Source organism: Colossoma macropomum, unplaced genomic scaffold (assembly GCF_904425465.1).
Source record: "Colossoma macropomum unplaced genomic scaffold, Colossoma_macropomum, whole genome shotgun sequence".
NCBI classification, from domain to species: Eukaryota; Metazoa; Chordata; class Actinopteri; order Characiformes; family Serrasalmidae; genus Colossoma; species Colossoma macropomum.
Window position 1 is genome coordinate 1,199,586 of NW_023494805.1, and position 20,048 is coordinate 1,219,633.

Below are 20,048 nucleotides of genomic sequence, written 5' to 3' on the forward strand. Positions count from 1 at the left end.
TTCTAGGTGTGTTTCATGTGAGTCACTAAAAGCACTTAATAATTTAGAAAAGCAATGTAGAATTTAGTAGAGGTCTTGTATGTGCTTTTGACCAGATTTCAGCAGGCTTAGAATAAATTTATGTGCCAGACTTCTCTGTACTTGGACCAAGAAATGGCCTATAGACAACAAAGGCCTGCATTTAGCCCAGCCAAGGCAACCTCCAGAACCATCGTGCCCCCAGAATGTGAAGGATAGAACAGGACAAGAGACAAATTGTACTACGGTACAGTTAGATTATAGGTTTCATCTGAGTGACTAAATATATATATATATATATATATATATATATATATATATATATATATATATATATAGACTTTTTTTTTAACAAAACATATATGTGTGTTTATATATACATATATTTCTGATCCAAATTTATGCTGATGCATGAACTAATGTTTCTCAGACATTTCTGTCATCACCAGTTCTACTAGAACTATATTAAGAAAACTTTATCTCCACTTTTATTAGTCCTCAGTGTCAGTTTCTTACTGCAGTGGAGCCTCCAGGGCTGCTGAAGCTCCTCTCGCTAAACTGAGCGGCACTATTTTAACTCGATGGTGCTGTGAAGGACTTCTCAGCTGGCCAATCAGCGGAATGCTCATGTTGACTAGTAGCCAATCAGAAATTAGTAGGCGGGGATAACCGGAAACGGGCCTGAATCTTCCGCTGTGGCAGGAGAGAAACAGGAGCTGCGCTGTGGACAGTAAGGAGCTCTTCAACTCTTCTTCACAGGGTGTTCCTCACCGACACTGTCAGAGATGTTCGGGGGGGATTTTTAAAGTTGGACGGAGCCTTAATGGAAGCTGCCTTCCTCCAGACGCTGCTGAGGAGGCTGATGTTAGCCCTTAGCTCCTCAGCTCACCTGTGTGTCTGTTTAGGGTCTCTAGTTGGGTTTAGAGATCAGTGCTGCTAATCAATGATCTTGTAGTGGAGACTCAGTGAGCTGTGATGCTTCCTGGCAAAGCTTAACTCAAAATGTGAACAGATACGGATATAAAGTGAATATAAATGTGCAGTTTTATTCGCAAAAGTGGTGAGAAGCTTTTTGGTCCACTGGAGAAGTAACTCTATACACTGACTGGCCACTTCATTAAGACCACCTCCTTGTTTCTACACTCACTGTCCACTTTATCAGCTCCACTGACCGTATAGTTTCACTTTGTCATTCTGCAGTTACAGACTGTAGTCCATCTGTTTCTCTGCATACTTTGTTAGCCTGTTCTTCAGTGGTCAGGACCCCCATGGACCCCCACAGAGCAGGTATTATTTGAGTGGTGGGTCATTCTCAGCACTGCAGTGACAGTGTTAGTGTGTGTTGTGCTGGTCTGAGTGGATCAGACACAGCAGTGCTGCTGGAGTTTTTAAACACTGTGTCCACTCACTGTCCACTCTATTAGACACTTCTACCTTGTCGGTCCACCTTGTAGATGTAAAGTCAGAGACGATAGCTCATCTGCTGCTGCACAGTTTGTGTTGGTCATCCTCTAGTCCTTCATCAGTGGTCACAGGACGCTGCCCACAGGACGCTGTTGGCTGGATATTTTTGGTTGGTGGACTATTCTTAGTCCAGCAGTGACACTGAGGTGTTTCAAACTCCAGCAGAAGTGTAGATGCAAGGAGGTTTACTTAATGGAGTGGCCAGTCTGTGTATATTCTGTATACCATGAGCACCATGTGATGGTTTTATATTTAAAACCATGTTCTCACAGCTCACTATGGCCCCTCATTACTTTTGTTTTGGGAATAATGAGGGCTGCTAGTGGTCACATGCACAGTCATCCCCAACCTCAGTCCATACTTACATACCTAATAACGTCCCTTAATCCATTGGAGATGTCTGCTTATCCTCCTCTCAAGCCTTTTTATTTCTGCTAGATTTGTGTCAGTATACAACAACTGTCGGTCAACACATTTGATAAGAATTACTACAGCATTCCCAAGAATCAGCTTATTCTCTGTTAGAGCAGACTCTGCCAGAAGATCTTCAAAAAGCATCAGGTGCCACCAGATTTTTTGCTTGATATGCTGTGGTAGAAGAAGTGCAGAGGCCTGGCTCTGAATCGCAGTATATTCTTTGTTACATGTTTTGTTATATTCAGCATGTGAATTTTTCAGTTGTACTTATCACCTTTTTATTATGCAATTTTTTTGTTTTGGTCTTGAACCCGAACTGTATTTGGATTGGGTCTGCACTTAATCATCTCATTGGTTGCTCCTTTCTGGTTTTCACAGTGTCTCGTGTGTAGTCAGTCTGTCTCTCCTACTGAAGAACACTACTAGCCATGTTCTGCTATTTTGGCAGTAATAAATGCAATAGTTTTATTGGGGTCTTGACACCTTTTGTTAAATTTGGCCTTTTTATAAATTGCAGTGTGTGTGCATGTGAAATTATTTTCTAAGGTTTCTTTGCCTTTGTCGTATTGATTTTTTCTTCGTCTGTTTAGATCTAATGTGATGAAGATATGTCCAGCCTCACCGTCCATAGTAAACATGAGAAAGTAAATTTGGTACTTTTCCCTCTTTGAGACCTGTGGCTATTCAGAACCTCTCAAATCTGCAAATGCAACTTGCCAAATTACTAAACTCAACAAGTTTTCTTTTGGGTTTAAGGTTGTAAAAAACCCTGAAAATTCAAAGTGATGGAACTCATCAGCAAACATTTGTTGCATTTCACACTGAGATTTTTTTATCCCTCTCTTCCAGAAATGACTGACTTCATGATGCAAGTCCATTCCTGCTTCGGATGTCCACCTCCCAGCACGGTTTAAATTCATTTCCTCAAACACATCAGGAGATGCCAACAAGATCAATACATCTGGAAGCCAGAGACAATACATGTGACACAGTGGCTTCCGAAACAAACTCCAGTGCTCACCAACCTTCCTCTGGTACTGTCCATTCTGAAACACAGAATAATACAGGCAAGAGGACAACTCACCCCTGCCCAGAGTGTGGAAGGAGTTTTAATAAAAAGAGTAATCTCAAAGCACACCAGCTCATTCACACTGGAGAGAAACCGTACCAGTGCTCGGACTGTGGGAGGAGTTTTAATCAGAAGAGTAATCTCAAATCACACCGGCTCATTCACGCAGCAGATAATCCATATCACTGCTCGGTTTGCAGTAAGAGTTTCACCCTGCAGAGTTTCCTACTGCGACACCAGCGCATTCACACCGCAGAGAAGCCGTATCACTGTGCAGAGTGTGGGAAGAGTTTCAGTCGACAGAATAATCTCCAACTACACCAGCGCATTCACACTGGGGAGAAGCCGTGCTACTGTTCATTCTGTGGAAACAGTTTTAGGAACAGAAGTACTCTCAAAAAACACAAACGCATTCACACAGGAGAGAAACCGTATCAGTGCTCAGAGTGCGGGAAGAGCTTCACTCAGCGGATTACTCTCCAACAGCACCAGCGCATGCACACCGGAGAGAAGCCGTATCACTGCTCTGAGTGCGGGAAGAGTTTTAGTCAACAGAGTCATCTCCACATACACCAGCGCATTCACTCGGGAGAGATGCCGTATTACTGCTCAGACTGTGGGAAGAACTTCAGACATCCCAAACACTTTAAAGAGGCACAAATGCATTAAGAGGGATGCAGAAACATATGACATATGTTCATCAGAGGGCGGCTGTTAGTACTGAACTAAAACTTTCTCTTATTTGAGTTGTATGCATATACAGTTGGGTCATCATCTGGAGTTTCCAGTGTGTAAGTATACACCGATCAGGCATAACATTCTGACCACCTCCTTGTTTCTACGCTCATTGTCCATTTTATCAGCTCCACTTACTATATAGGTGCACTTTGTAGTTCTACAGTTACAGACTGTAGTCCATCTGTTTCTCTGCATACTTTGTTAGCCCCCTTCTACCCTATTCTCCAGTGGTCAGGACCCCCATGGACCCTCACAGATCAGGTACTATTTAGGTAGTGGATCATTCTCAGCACTGCAGTAACACTGACGTGGTGGTATGTTAGTGTGTGTTGTGCTGGTATGAGTGGATCAGACACAGCAGTGCTGCTGGAGTTTTTACACACCTCAGTGTCACTGCTGGACTGAGAATAGTCCACCAACCAAAAATATCCAGCCAACAGCGTCCTGTGGGCAGTGTCCTGTGACCGCTGATGAAGGACTAGAGGATGACCAACACAAACTGTGCAGCAGCAGATGAGCTATCGTCTCTGAATTTACATCTACAAGGTGGACTGACAAGGTAGGAGTGTCTAATAGAGTGGACAGTGAGTGGACACAGTGTTTAAAAACTCCAGCAGCACTGCTGTGTCTGATCCACTCAGACCAACACAACACACACTAACATACCACCACGTCAGTGTTACTGCAGTGCTGAGAATGATCCACCACCCAAATAGTACCTGCTCTGTGAGGGTCCATGGGGGTCCTGACCACTGAAGAACAGGGTAGAAGGGGGATAACAAAGTATCAGAGAAACAGATGGACTACAGTCTGTAACTGTAGAACTACAAAGTGCACCTATATAGTAAGTGGAGCTGATAAAATGGACAATGAGCATAGAAACAAGGACATAATGTTATGCCTGATCGGTGTAGTTTACCTACAGTCACCAGTTCATTGGTGTAATATGTTTACCAGTTAAAAAGCTTCTAATGAATGCAGTTGATAATACTGTAAGAAAAAGGCCCTGGTTTTCCTTGCCTGTATGATTGTGTAATTTTGTGATTACTATGCATATCTATGATTGTAATTATTAGGCCTAATGGCTATACTTTTTGTTTTGTATCTTTAGTTCCTTATGGTTTCTTTTAAACATATAACAGAGGTGGCACCACACCTCCAAAATGTAATGAAATGCTGTTGAAATCTGGTATCACATTATCTGGTGTCAACGTTGGGATCATCTTGATTTACCGATAAAATCTAAAATGCTGTTTCACTGAAACATGAAAGATTAATAAAGTTTTATTCAGGGAGGAAAATGAACTTTTTGATTTCTTTCTAAATTACGTAATTAGGGTTCTGTCTGAGGGGATTTGTTTATAATTAATGTTTAATTGTTATTTCTGATGCCCTGCGATGGACTGGCGACCTGTCCAGGGTGTATCCTGCCTTCTGCCCAATGACAGCTGGGATAGGCTCCAGCACCCCACCGCGACCCAGAAGGATAAGCGGTTTAGATGATGTATGTAAGTATGTATGTTATTTCTGAAGCACATTACAACAGACGCTGACTCAAAAACGCAGCAATATATAATAACAAAGTTATGAAAATAATAAAGTTGTGTAAGAAAACCTGAACACAGTCTGAATTTACAATGATTTTGCATGAAAAGAAAGCAATTCATTACAAGGAGTGGTTCAGAAAAACATATGCCTAGAGCTATAGCTATATATATATATATATATATATAGAGAGAGAGAGAGAGAGAGAGCAGCACAGTGGCGCTGTTGACTCAGCAAGAAGGGCCTGGGTTCAATCCCAGGTCGGGCGGCCAGAGCCCTTTCTGTGTTTGCATGTTCTCCCCGTGTCTGTGTGGGTTTCCTCTGGGTGCTTCCTCCCACAGTCCAAAGACATGCATTCTGGCCAATTGCACATGCTAAATTGTCCCTAGGTGTGAGAGTGTGTGAGTGTATATGTCTGTGTGTCTGCCCTGTGATGGACTGGTGGCCTATCCATGGTGTTACCTGCCTTCCGTCCAGTGACCGGTGGGATAGGCTCCAGCTCCCCCCACGACCAAGAAGAATAAGCGGTTTTAGAAAATGTGTGTGTGTGTGTGTATACGTATACATGTCCTATATTTATGGCCAAGTTATTGTAGGTCACCTCATACCCTGCTGAAAAAAAAAATCATAGAACCCGTTAAAAGTGTCTGTTGGTTCCTGCTGGTGTCCAATGGTCACTTTAGTGACTATCACTATACCTAAACACTATAACACTGTAGTGTTTTCCTGATGGGTTGATATCACAGTGTAAAAGACTCTAATGATTTAACTGGGGTTCTGATTCTAAATGAATTTGATGGTTTCCTAAATGGGATGTAACGGTGTCCTAAAGGCCACTAGTGGTCTCTAATGGTAACCATTAAGTCGATTCCCATTAGAACGAAAAACCACGCTTCTAGTGGTCATCAGTGGTCATCATTTAATCGTAGTTGTTCTAATGGTCTAATAGTTCTAATCAGGTTTTAATCCTAATGGTCTTTTTTGAGCCGGGTAGTCAGGCCCTCCATCAGAGCACTTGCCACAAATCGAGACCTCAGTGTAATGTAGAAGTATCCAGCTGAGCTGACATGAATGTAAAAAGAAACCTCTAATGGTAACCATTAGTAAAATTCTCATTAGAAAGAAGAATCATGGGTAAAACTAGTCACTGAGTGAAACCCGTCTGTTAGACTTCCGGTTTCTAACTGCAGTGGAGCCTCCAGTGCTCCTCAGACCCCTTTCGCTAAACTGAGCGGCACTATTTTAACTCGATGGTGCTGTGAAGGACTTCTCAGCTGGCCAATCAGCGGAATGCTCATGTTGACTAGTAGCCAATCAGAAATTAGTAGGCGGGGATAACCGGAAACGGGCCTGAATCTTCCGCTGTGGCAGGAGAGAAACAGGAGCTGCGCTGTGGACAGTAAGGAGCTCTTCAACTCTTCTTCACAGGGTGTTCCTCACCGACACTGTCAGAGATGTTCGGGGGAGGATTTTTAAAGTTGGACGGAGCCTTAATGGAGGCTGCCTTCCTCCAGACGCTGCTGAGGAGGCTGATGTTAGCCCTTAGCTCCTCAGCTCACCTGTGTGTCTGTTTAGGGTCTCTAGTTGGGTTTAGAGATCAGCGCTGCTAATCAATGATCTTGTAGTGGAGACTCAGTGAGCTGTGATGCTTCCTGGCAAACCTTGACACGTTGCTTCCAAACACTTTTGCAGATATAAACAGTATGAAATGTAGATACAGACATAAAGAGAAATGTGGTGGGAAGCTTCATCTTTCTTCTCCACTACACTCTTAAAAAGGATGGTTTTTCAAGGGTTCTTCAGTAAAGACAGTGGTTCTATGTAGAACCATGAACACTCAAAGAATTTGCATGGTTGAATGGTTCTTTGAATGGTGAAACGGTTCTTCAGATTGACACAGAATGCATTGTATATGGTTCTATGTATTGCACCATGTATATAGGTCTATATCGGTTCTGCTGTTATGATGCCAAGCTTGTAACAAAAGAAACCTTTTTGGTGCTACATAAAGGTGCCACATAAAGGTTTTATAGATTATATAGATTCTATATAGAACCATTTACAATACATTTACCATCAATTGGAATAGTAATTTTACCATGCAAAGAACCATTTAAGCCTGCAAATGGTTCTTTGAGTGTTCATGGTTCCATATAGAACCATTGTCTTTACTAAAGAACCTTTTGAAGAACCATCTTTTTAAAGAGTGTGTAGAAGTGATTCTGTAAACCAGTGTTCATCAACCCTGGTCCAGGAGATCTACCTTCCTGCAGAGTCCAATTCCATCCAAGATCTGCTGCATCTGTTCCTGCTAATTAACTTCTTCAGAAGTCCTTGATTGGCTGGATCAGATGCATTGCTGCTAGGCAAGGGAGGACAATGCAGGTTGGAACTAAACTCTCCAAGAAGGTACATCTCCAAGAGTAGTGACTACCGCTGCACACCATAAGGCTTTCACTCTTCCCACAGCTTTGGGGATAACTGGTGCCACTGGTCACATGTTCAGTGATGTAGTCCTTAATAAAATCTCTAATAGCGTACATTCCCCCAATGCAAGAGGTCTGTTGCTACTTGTTGAGGGTAAAGATGTGATCAGCAGAGCATGTGGAGCATTGTGACTGCCTGTTGCCCATTTGCTCACTGTGTTTTTGATCTGCTTAGTTCAGGGGTGTCTAGTCTTAACCTGCAGCCACACTGGCCCTTATTGGGGTTCATTGCTACAAAACAGGAACACAGAGTGAGACCAGCTGATTGAACTAGTAGAATCAGGCATGGCCTTGGCCCTGGTCCTGTTCCTGGCCCTTCACCGATAATATCAGACACTTCTGGCTTAGTTATTGTAGCCCACAGGTGTCCAATTTTATCCGCAAAGGTTGTAACTCTAAACAAGCTGGATCACACCTGATTCTACTTATCAGTTGATCTTAGTCTTCAAACATTTCATCAGGTGACCTCCTGCTTTGTTGGAGTGAAAACCTACAGCCACACCAGCCCTCTGCGGATAAGATTGGACACTCCTATTCTAGCCCCTACACCACCACTGTGGCTAAGCACTTGGAAATTCCTTGATGGCCTGATACACTCAAAAGTATCTTGCAGCAAGCTAGGAGGTATCACAGTTCTCCTGGCCTCAATCAGCCAAACCCTACAAAAAGCAGATAATGTCCGTTTTTCCAGTGGGTGGTGGATCATTCTCAACACAGCTGGAACACTAATGTGGTGGTGGTATGTTAGTGCGTGTTGCACTGGTCTGAGTGGATCAGACACAGCAGTGCTGCTGGAGTTTTCAAACACCTCAGTGTCACTTCTGGACTGAGAATAGTCACCAACCAAAAATATCCAGCCAACAGCGTCCTGTGGGCAGCATCCTATGACCACTGATGAAGGACTAGAGGATGACCAACACAAACTGTGCAGCAGCAGATGAGCTATCGTCTCTGACTTTACATCTACAAGGTGGACTGACAAGGTAGGAGTGTCTAATAGAGTGGACAGTGAGTGGACACAGTGTTTAAAAACTCCAACAGCACTGCTGCATCTGATCCACTCATACCAGCACAACACACACTAACACATCACCACCATGTCAGTGTTACTGCAGTGCTGAGAATGACCCACCACCCAAATAGTACCTGCTCTGTGAGGGTCCATGGGGGTCCTGACCACTGAAGAACAGGGTAAAAGGGGTCTAACAAAGTATACAGAGAAACAGATGGACTACAGTCTGTAACTGTAGAACTACAAAGTGCACCTATATAGTAAGTGGAGCTGATAAAATGGACAATGCGTGTAGAAACAAGGAGGTGGTCATAATGTTATGCCCGATCAGTGTTAGCACCTTCTCTGTCAGAGAAGACTGCAATCAAGCTCTTGAAAGCATCAGGTGCCTCGGTTTTTGCCATGAACATGTACATTGGGGCAAAAGAAGCACAGAAGACTGGCTCTGCACTGCAGTATGCATATGAGATCGGCCATCTAGCGGTCTTGATGTTAGAAGACTGATCAAGGTTGCATGATTTGTTGTACTATTTTCCCTTACAACCTAAAGTGCCATTAAACTGCTCATTCACGCATGTGGGAGTTTTCTTTGGTCTATTGAATAGAATAGAATGAGATGAGCTTTGGTTGCATTTCACATCAAGTTTTAAATTAATTTTCGTCTTTTTCATTTTCTCCTCCAGAAATGGATGATGTCCTGATGCAAGTCCTTTCCTGCTTCTAGTGTCCACCTTCCTGCACGGTTTAAATTCATTTCCTCAAGCACATCAGGAGATGCCAATGAGCAATACATCTCACTGCTGGAATCCAGAGAAAATACATATGAAACATGGCATCCAAAACAAGCTCCAGTACTCACCAACCATCCCCTAGTACTGTCCATTCTGATACATCTGAGAGAAGAACACAGGATAATAAATACAAAAGGAAAACTCACCGCTGCGCAGACTGCGGGAGGACTTTTAATCAAAACAGCAACGTCAAAGCACACCAGCGCATTCACACTGGAGAGAAACCGTATCAGTGCTCGGACTGTGGGAAGAGTTTCAATCAAAAGAGTAATCTCAAAGCACACTGGCGCGTTCACACTGGAGAGAAACCGTATCACTGCTCAGAGTGTGGGAGGAGTTTTAATCAGAAGAGTAATCTTCAACGACACCAGTGTATTCACACTGCAGAGAAACCGTATTACTGCTCGGACTGTGGGAAGAGTTTTAAAAAGAAAGGTACTCTCAAAATACACCAGCGCATTCACACGGCAGAGAAACCGTATCACTGCTCACAGTGTGGAAAGAGTTTTACCCAGCATTGTAGTCTACAACGACACCAGCGCATTCACACTGCAGAGAAACCGCACTGCTGTTCAGAATGTGGGAAGTGTTTTACCCTGCAGAGCTGTCTACAACGACACCAGCGCATTCACACAGGAGAGAAACCGTATCACTGCGCAGAGTGTGGGAAGAGATTTAGTCAACAGGCTCATCTCCAACGACACCAGCGCATTCACACTGGAGAGAAACCATGTTACTGTTCATACTGTGGAAACAGTTTTAGAGACAGAAGTACTTTAAAAAAACACAAGCACGTTCACACTGGAGAGAAACCGTATCAGTGCTCTAAGTGTGGGAGGAGTTTTACTCAACAGAGTATTCTCCAGCAACATGAGCGTATTCACACAGGAGAGAAGCCATATCACTGTGTAGAGTGTGGGAAGAGTTTTAGCCAACGGGGTCACCTCCAATTACACCAGCGCATTCACTCGGGAGAGATGCCGTATTACTGCTCAAACTGCGGGAAGAACTTCAGACATCCAAACACTTTAAAGAGACATAAATGCATTAAGAGGGAGGCAGAAACATACGACATATGTTTGCCGGAAGGCAGCTGTTAATGTGGTCAGCTTGTTAATTTGAAATGCGAATTGCTTATGGTTCTGAACATCAGACCAAACAGCCTCAGAAAAAAGGTATCAGACCAAATGCAAGCCTGGTTGAGTATATACTGGTTCGTATAACTTAGAAAACTATTGTGTATCTCGATATACAGGCGAGTACAACATTTGCACAGTTTTTTCTGAGACCGTTTGGTCTGATGTTCAGTTACACAAGATCTGAGACCTGAGACTCAAAGTCGTTTAGTCCAAAGAATGATGCCGTTCTGACGCTGAGGTCTGAGGATGTTTTAAAATGTACCCTGTAGCCCCGCCTAGTGCTAATTAACATATATTTGCATGTTGGTCAACTTGAAAACGAAAAAGCAAAGTGGGAAGTGAAAAGTAAATCTCCAGCAGATGGTGCCAATGTTCGTTTGCATTTGCCTTTTCATTCTGACACTTAAAGCGCATCCACGCCGAAAACTGAATCACAAACTGTCACTTTGTTGATTTATCCATAAATGCCCAGAATTACTTAACACATCACTTTCAGATGGCCTTAGACTTTTGCAATATTGAGGGCAGTTCCCTCCTTTCCTGTGTATGAAGTATTCCTTAAGTGTACAGTTACATGTAACTGAACATCAAGTGAAACGGGAAAATTCACTGTACAGACATCTTCAAACAAATTATACAGCAGAATTTATAAAGTTGTCTAAAACTTAAAGGCAGGATGTTGATATACAAAGTGAAAGCTTAAGAAAAGAATATTAATAGGAAAGCAAACATGACAAACATTAACACATTTAATAACTAACTATAGCTAGAAAAGTACAGTGTAAAAAAATGTTTATTTCACTCATTAAAGTGTAATATATTTATGTAAGTTCACAATTTCTCTGCTAAGATCACGTCTCATCTAAGATCAGGTCTCATCGGGTCATGGATGTTTGTTCAGTATTATGTAAACAGTATAAACTAATCCTAGATCAGCATTATTACTCTAATAGGTTTGATAAATATGGGCCACTATTTCCAATTGATCCTCAATTCTACTGATGCATGAACTAATGTTTCTACAGAATGTTTTTTTTAATTAATTGTTAATTTAAAAAGATACAGACCCCCTTTATTTTTGTACAGAAATTCTTTTTGCACAACTTCCTTATTCTTGTGACTTGTGTATATACAGTTTCATTGTTTTATACAGACTTCTGTTTGAAGGGGCTTGCTTCATTGCTTTTGTATAAAATTCAGCGTTGAATCGAATTATCCTCGGTAAACAATGGGACTCCAAACTCTTGAGGGATGAGGACTCATTTGTCTAGTTCTCCTGGGAAAACAGTCTGATCACTTACATAACTGCAGTCCCTAAAACAGTCTCTTCTGATATGGAGTATGTTTGAGACTGTATTTTGTGTAAGGGTGGTAAACTTTTTAATCTCTTTTCTTTACAAGAGTGTGTATTGTACTAAAAATATCTTGCTGTTCAGAATTGTAATAAGAACATAGATTCAGTCACTGAATAAAACTCAACTTGTTAGACCTGTGTGAGTCTGCTTTAAGGGGAACTCCAGTTTCATGCAATTCCTGCATGATTAACTGGTTAAGATGTAAACAGAGTCATTCAGAGTGGTTTGTAGTGAAACGCTCCGTTCTAAAGAAACTTACTGAGTCAGAATTGTTCACTGTGGTGGTGAACCAGACGTCCACCTCTAAAAGCTCCCTCACAGAAAGTTTTTGAGTTGACACTATCCAGTAATGCATCAACAGAATCAGACGGTTTGCATGGGTCAGAGCACATTTTACTCATGAAAAGTGTAGCTGTGAAAAGCATACCTGCTAAATTTCCTACGGGATCAATAAAGTAACTATCTATCTATCTATCTATCTATCTATTTATCTGTCTATCTATTTATCTATCTATCTATCATTTATGAACCTTTTCTTAAAGCAGATGTGTCTGGTCTTGATAGCTTGTGAAGTCCACATATCAAAGAAAACAAAGCGACATCCTTAATAGTGGCTGATATGTTGAGACACTTTGAGATGACCACATCCAGCGTGTGGCCATGACAGTGTGTGCTCCTGGTCAAAAGCGTCCAATATGGCACAGAGATCATTGGGATAACTGTTCTTGGGACTGTCTGTGTGGATGTTAAAATCACCAGCAATAACAAAGTGATCAAAATCAGTGGAAATAAAACATAACATATATTTACATTCATGAATAAAATTAACACTGCACTTCAGAGGCATTTACTTTTAATATTTTTGGTGCCCCTTTCAGAGCCTCACAAAGATACTCAAAGGATGTGAAGTCACCAAATGATAACTGCCTGCATTGGAAAGTATCATCAAATAGAGCAGCTAAACCTCCACCTTTCTTGCTGGGATGTGAGACATTTCAAAATTTAAAGCTTGATGGAGTTGAATCGATTAATACGGTTTCAGCACTACATTCATTTAATCATGTTTTTGTTAAAAGCACACCATCAAGCCCATGGGCTGTAAAATAGCCTTAATCAAATAAGACTTTTAATAAAATCCTTAATCAAATAAGACTTGTTTATGAGAGATCTAATATTGAGAAGAGCTAACTTATAAACCTGTATGCTTTGCTCAAAACTGTGAGCTGTGACTCACATTTTATATACTGCAGATTGGATAGATTAACATTATCTGGCACAGACTCCCTGTTGTTTTGTTTCTGATAATTATTGGAATCATCACTGTAATAGCACAAACCTGAAAAATATCAGTTGATCGGATTACGCAAAAATGGGGTGACCTCTTCCCTTTCAGTGGTGGAGGATGGGTGGAGCTCCTACTGACGATGGGGTAGAGAGTGAAGCTACAGAAGTTGTGGTAACTCTGCAGTATTTTGTCAATTTGGCTGAGCTTCAGCTTGGCAACTTTGAATCCTTTAATGGTGAGTGTGGTGTAGGGGGATCATTGGGCCCCTGAGGCAGTAGATGAAGGTGGAGGAGAAGGTGGACTGATTTTTCACTGTACCTGAGGGCTGGATAACAGAGAAAGCAACAACCTCATTCCAGCTGAAACCAGCTTTGGTGGGAGGTTCAGGTGGGGAGAAGAGGTGGAAGATGTAAAGGATGGTGCGGATTGCTTATGCCAGTTTTGGTGTCTCTGGCAGCGGATACAGTTGAACATCATCATGGCTCCCATGAGGAATCCTGAAGTAGGGGGTGCAGTATTTGAAGTTTTCTACTTGTAGTGGTCTGGAGTCCACACTTTTTGAGAGAAATGCTGTTTCAGTTTATCTCTGTATTTGCTTTGTATCATATTTATTCCTATTTACTCCTCCTGCAGGCCTTTTCATTGGCTATGTGTAGTTTCCACAGGTTAGCTGTGAAATCAGAGATTGATGTTGTATCTGCAGATCATGCCTAATCCCCAACTGCCCCCCCCCCCGGGTGCCATGGACAGGGCTGCCCACCGCTCTGGGCAAGTGTGCTCACTGCCCCCTAGTGTGTGTGTTCACTAGTGTGTATGTGGTGTTTCACCGCATGGATGGGTAAAATACAGAGGTTTAATTTCCCTGGTGTGGGACTAATAAGGGTCTCTTAATGTTTTCACTGATTTCACCTCAGGTGAAGTTTTCAGCTTGTGGTCTTGAGTCCAGTCATTTGGTGATGCAGCAGGTAAAGGGAATAACTTAAGTCTCAGAATGGAGCACAGGTTGTTGCCTGGCATACTGGCATGCACTGGTGCTAAAACAGTGGTCTTGAATGGTCTCTGAAACAGGGATGGGCAGTATGGCGGTATTTTATCACTATTGTGATAAATGATGTTATGATAAGCATTTCTCAGTACATCGTGGATATCGTGAGAACATAAAGAACATTGACCAAATGCATGTGTCCTTACAAAGAGTGCATATTTAGCTGTTTTAATTGGATTTATTGCAGGGCAGGATGTGAAAGGTTAAGTAAAATAAAATGTATAATCATCACATTCATCGTTTTGCAATATTTCTGTAAATGTGGCATTGCTGTCCACTTATCAAAGTGTCATGTAAACATTTTCACATATTGTGATATGTATTATCGCCCACCCCTTCACTGAAACAAGTTCACATTAAGATGAACAGAAATGGATGTAATTATTTTATAAAATGGATTTAATAACCAGCAGAAACTGTAATCAGTGTAATCAGAATCACAATCAGAATTAAGCTTTATTGGCCAGGAACGCTTACACATACTAGGAATTTGGTTTTGGTTACAGGAACTCACATAATGATTTAAAGTAACGGATTTAATAACCAAAGTGATATTTTTCAATTTAAAATGTGTATAAAGTAAAATACATCTTGCTGAATTGTGGTAATATTCTCTGGTTAGTGGGCCTACTTCTAGTTCTGAGGGTGATAGGGTGAAGTGGACGACTTTTCAGATGGCCAATCGGTGGACTGTTCGCATTATCTTCTAGCCAATCGTAGCACAGTGGACGTGGTTTGTGGGGAAAAGCTTCGTCATCACGTGGTTCCCGCCCCCTGCAGTCCAGGTGGTGGCGCTAGTCCTGTAACTGTGATTGAAACACCCAATAAAAGCGGAGAAGGAGATCCTCCCATCAGCTGCTTCCAGAGTGGTTCTTCCACAGCGCTGCTGGAGGAGAGAAGCCGGAGCGGCGCCGCTGAAGGTCGGGCTCTGCTCAGTGCTGCTGCACACTGTTTCTCCTCTCTTTGAAATGGAGGGAGAGATGATGATGGGCACTTCTCTGAAAGGAAGACTGAGCTGGCTGGGTAGGCTAATCTTAGCTTAGCTCTAGGCGGAGTCTGTGTGTTTGGTTGATTTATGATGTTCTCCTTCGTTTTTAATGCTTTTTTTAAAAGCTTTTTTATAAAGTTAGCGCAGCTTTCGGTTCGCTGGGCTCCTTGATTCGGAGCTTTTCAAGTTTCTGTAGACTTAGTTAAAGTAAAACTGAAGAAAGTTATAAAGCAGTTATATGGTAAATAAATAAAATATCGCTGCTGAAAAAGGACCATGAGAAACCATTAAAACCTAATTATTTTGCTTTCTAATGGGAATTGGCTTACTGCTTTCCAATAGAGACCACTAGTTTCCTGTAGAACACCTTTAGATCCCACTAGGAAACCATCAAATGCATTAAGAATCAGCCATTGGTCACCTGTTAAACCATTAGTTTGTGATATCAACCCATTAAAAAAGACAAAACACATTACAAAACCATTAGAAACCAACAGAAGCACAATGTTTTTTTGTTCCAGCAGGATTCTTTAGTAAACGGAATGATCTATTTAGAGTTCTATATATGAGTTCTCTACAGAACCATTTCAGGCTTAAATGGTTCTTCAGATTGATGGACAATGTGCTGTATTTGGATCTATGTAGAACCTTTTCAAAAAGGGTTCTTCTGTCACAAGCATGACATTGTAACAATAGAAGAACACTTGTTGGTGCTATATATACCCAGTTTCAAAAAGGTTCTATATAGATCCATATACAACACATTCTTTATCAGTCTGAAGAGCCATTTCACCAAGCAAAGAACTGTTTAAGCATGAACTGGTTCTATATAGAACTCTAAACCATAGAATCACACTCTAAATAGAACCATTCCCTTTACTAAATAACCCTTGAAGAATCATTTTTTAAAACATGATGAATTACCTCACACAATATTTACCAGGGGCCGTATTACAGACACTTCTGAAGTCTGAAATCTTATCTGTTGAGTCACCATGACAACTTTAGTTTGGACTGAATTTAAGACAGTATCTATTATAGAATAACAGTTCCTAACATCATAATCTCATCATTAACTCCAGATAAAAAACAGTATCACACAAACATCCTAACTAGACGAAACCTCCTAAATACTTTCCATACTGTCCTTACAGTGTCCCAACTTCTGTTTAAGCGTCCGTTTCTATGGTTTTATGCAGTGTCAGGCAGCATAGTTCACAAAGCTTTTGGGAATGGAGACTGAAACTGGGGAGCAGCGACGCTCTGATAAACGAAGCGCTTTCGCAGAATTCTTAACTTCAAGTTTATCGCACTTTAGTTTATATGACCTTTTTTTTTTACATCAGTAATGGTACCCAGACAGTGAGCATATATCGGTCCGCTGGCTTGATAGGGTTGGCACCCCACTGGCTGTTTGCTACTGCTGGTCCACCCTCGGACCACCCAGATTATTGTCCTGCATACAAGCTCTAACTAGTTTTTAATCTCCTCAAACAGATTTTAAATGCACACAGACTTTTATTTTGGAAAATAAACTTAAATAAAAATTACAAACAACTGAGAGAAAAAAATTATGACTCGGCCTAATATTAAATAATTTTATAGAAAATGTTGCTGACGCTGTGATAGATTAAAATTATTTACTAAACTAATTTACAAAGTATAACTAAAGAAATGAAGAAAAGAAAAAAATCAGTAAATTGGACTATGAGTGGAAAATGAGTGATGATTAGTGGAATTTTGCCTATTACTCTGCTTAAACACCGGTGGACCTCCCAGAAAATGCTGTGCAAAATGCCAGCGGACCGCCAGCTTTGCCATCAGCAGGCCGACAGTGGTCCAGTATCCTCTTGCTATTAGGGTAGCTAGCTGCCTGGCTAACTAGCTTGATTACTTTGATTACATGTTTATGTTTCAGCTGTGTGTATGTGGTTGGTTGCTAGGTAACAGACATGACAGTTGATTGTCGACTTCAGTCAAGTGAGTTAAGATTTCTTGACTTGAAATAAGATGCTGTAAAATAAGATTCCTAAATTAAGATAAGATTTGCTTCTGTAATACGAATTTGTAAAAATCGTGTCTTGACTTGTCAGATCTTAGGTTAAGACAAAAAGATATTTTTAAAAGAAGTTTCTGTAATACGGCCCCAGGTTTTCTTTACAGGGGAGTGGGGGCAAGTATTGTGCTTTATAGATTTCTCATTTGTCTGGCTTGACCTGAATAAGGCATTCAGTATCTCTCTAGAACTACAGCTCGTTGAGCCCCATTCAAACTGGATGAGTTTTACCAGGAGGTCCAGTAATGTAATCTGTGTGTGATTTGACTCACGGATTCATACAGGATAAAGGATCTGTGTAGCCGAATAGCCTGTATTGAAACATCATTGCGCAGTTTTTTCCCAGAATTACGTGACAGGCACCACACTTCCAAAAATAAGGCGACAATGGACGAGAGAGGAGACTTTATTTTTCATGTCAGTGTGGGGTGACGAAATTAATGCCAATTCCAAATGGTGGTGCATATTCATAGCATACAGAGAAAATATACACCACATTGTTGGGGATATCAGTTTTGAACTTTTGAGTTGGGTCAATTCAAGCTCCATTTAGCTGTTAGCCTAAAAAATGGAGGCGCTGTTTTCTATTCCCAGGTTTTCTTATTAACGCCACATTACTGTGATTCTCTGATTCAAACAGGTCTAATATTAATGAGGGAGCTCTGAATTCTTTTTCTTTTTTCTCACATCTGATCTGAAACTAACAGAGCATTGTCTACATTAGGTATGATCTTCATGAATTTTGCTACCCTTGTTGAATTTAACATTTGAATTTAGTTTTTTCTCCTTCAGAAATGAATGACGTCCAATTGTGAGTCCTCTCCTGCTCCAAGTGTCCACCATCACAACCACATCAGGAGATGCCACAACGCGGAATACGTTGCTGATGTCTAAATATGCTGTCCAGTACTCAGCAGATGTCCTCTGGTACTAATGACCGTCACATACAAGAGGAGAAGAATGCTGGCGGGAAGAGATCTCTCTGCTGTTCCCAGTGTGGGAGGAGCTTTACTCAGCAGTGTAATCTCCAAAGACACAGACGTATCCACACAGGAGAGAAGCCGTATCGCTGCTCAGAGTGCGGGAAGAGTTTTAACCAACTCAACGGTCTCCAAACACACCAGCTCATCCACACAGGAGAGAAGCCGTATTGTTGTTCAGAGTGCGGGAAGCGTTTCAGGGAGAGAGGTACGCTGACCAGGCACCAGCGCATTCACACTAGAGAAAAGCCCTATTGCTGCTCAGAGTGTGGAAAGAGTTTTAATCAACAGAGTCATCTTCAGCTACACCAGCGCATTCACACCAGAGAGAAACCGTATCAGTGCTCAGAGTGTGGAAAGAGCTTTAACCAACAGAGCCACCTGCAAGTCCACCAGCAGATTCACACCGGAGAGATGCCGTATTACTGCTCGGACTGTGGGCGGAACTTCAGGCATTCCAATACTTTAAAGACACACAAATGCATTAAGAGGGAGGAAGAAACACACAGCATATGCTTATCAGTTTAACATTTTCATTATCAGTTTTTAAAGGTTAATATGCATAATGTTTTTTTCTATTTATTTATTTATTTATTTTTTTTTAATAAATGAAGTTATTAATGTAAACTCAAAGATGCTTCTTCAAAGATTCTTTAGTAAAGGTAATTGGTCTAGTCAGAACAGAGTTCTGTATAGAACCATTCCATGCTTAAAATGGTTCTTTGCAGCTTAAAAATTCTTTGTGTGGTGAAATGGTTCTTCAGAGAATGAGTTCTATATAGAACCATTTCATGCTTAAATGGTTCTTTGCATGGTGAAATGGCTCTTCAGACTGATGGAGGATGTGTTGTGTATATGGTTCTACATAGCACCAAAAAGGATTTATCAATTGTTGTGATGTCAAGCTTGTGAGAACAAACTTTACAAACCTTTTTGATGCAAGTACCATTTTCGAAAAGGTTCTATATAGAATCGTACAACACATTTTTCATCAATCTGAAGACCCATTTCACCATTTAAGCATGAAAGCGTTCATGGTTCTATATAGAACCAATGGTTTAATAAAGAACCCTTGAAGAACCATCTTTTCTGGTGTGTAACAAAGAGAAGCAGGGTCTCTCTCTCTGTGAGTTGTATGCTTGTACAGTTGTATTCTACAGTCTGAGAGGAAATTCCTGAAGCCCTATCTTCTCCACTCAGATCAAAAGAAACAGGCTCTGGATGTTCATCTGTTAATCTACTGCCAGTTCAGCCTGTTGTAAAGTTGCATCTCTGTATACTTCTGCACCTTCAGGCATGAAGAAGTAAATGAAAAATGAGAATAATTGCAGAGTAATAAGAGGTTTTGTATCTTTTAAGATGTTCAGTTTGACAGTTTGATTTTTTTTATTTGCAGCATATCAATAACATTTATATTTACAGTATATTTACACTTACATTTTAATGCAGATTTTTTGCTAGCATTTTTGTTTACAAATTACTATGTGAGGAGAATGCAGAATGATGTGAGCTTGCAAATAAAAGGAATACTTCTTTGATAGATGTTTCATGCAAATATTTTTTTTTTTAATCCATCCACTGTACACTTAATATTTCGTGTCAGTCGCTGATCAGTACTGAGAGTAGATCTCTTTATACCTACGTAGACAATGATTAAACT

General features: G+C 41.0%; 1 protein-coding gene across 1 annotated transcript; it reads left to right on the forward strand.

Annotated features, from left to right (window-relative positions):
* Nucleotides 1-679: 679 nt before the first annotated feature.
* LOC118826378 (gastrula zinc finger protein XlCGF26.1-like) lies at nt 680-12,165 on the forward strand. Its single transcript, XM_036597340.1, has 3 exons — nt 680-748; nt 2,749-3,584; nt 9,697-12,165. The coding sequence occupies exons 2-3, from the start codon at nt 2,789-2,791 to the stop codon at nt 10,638-10,640; spliced, it is 1,740 nt and encodes a 579-aa protein (XP_036453233.1). The 5' UTR covers nt 680-748; nt 2,749-2,788; the 3' UTR covers nt 10,641-12,165.
* Nucleotides 12,166-20,048: the final 7,883 nt, after the last annotated feature.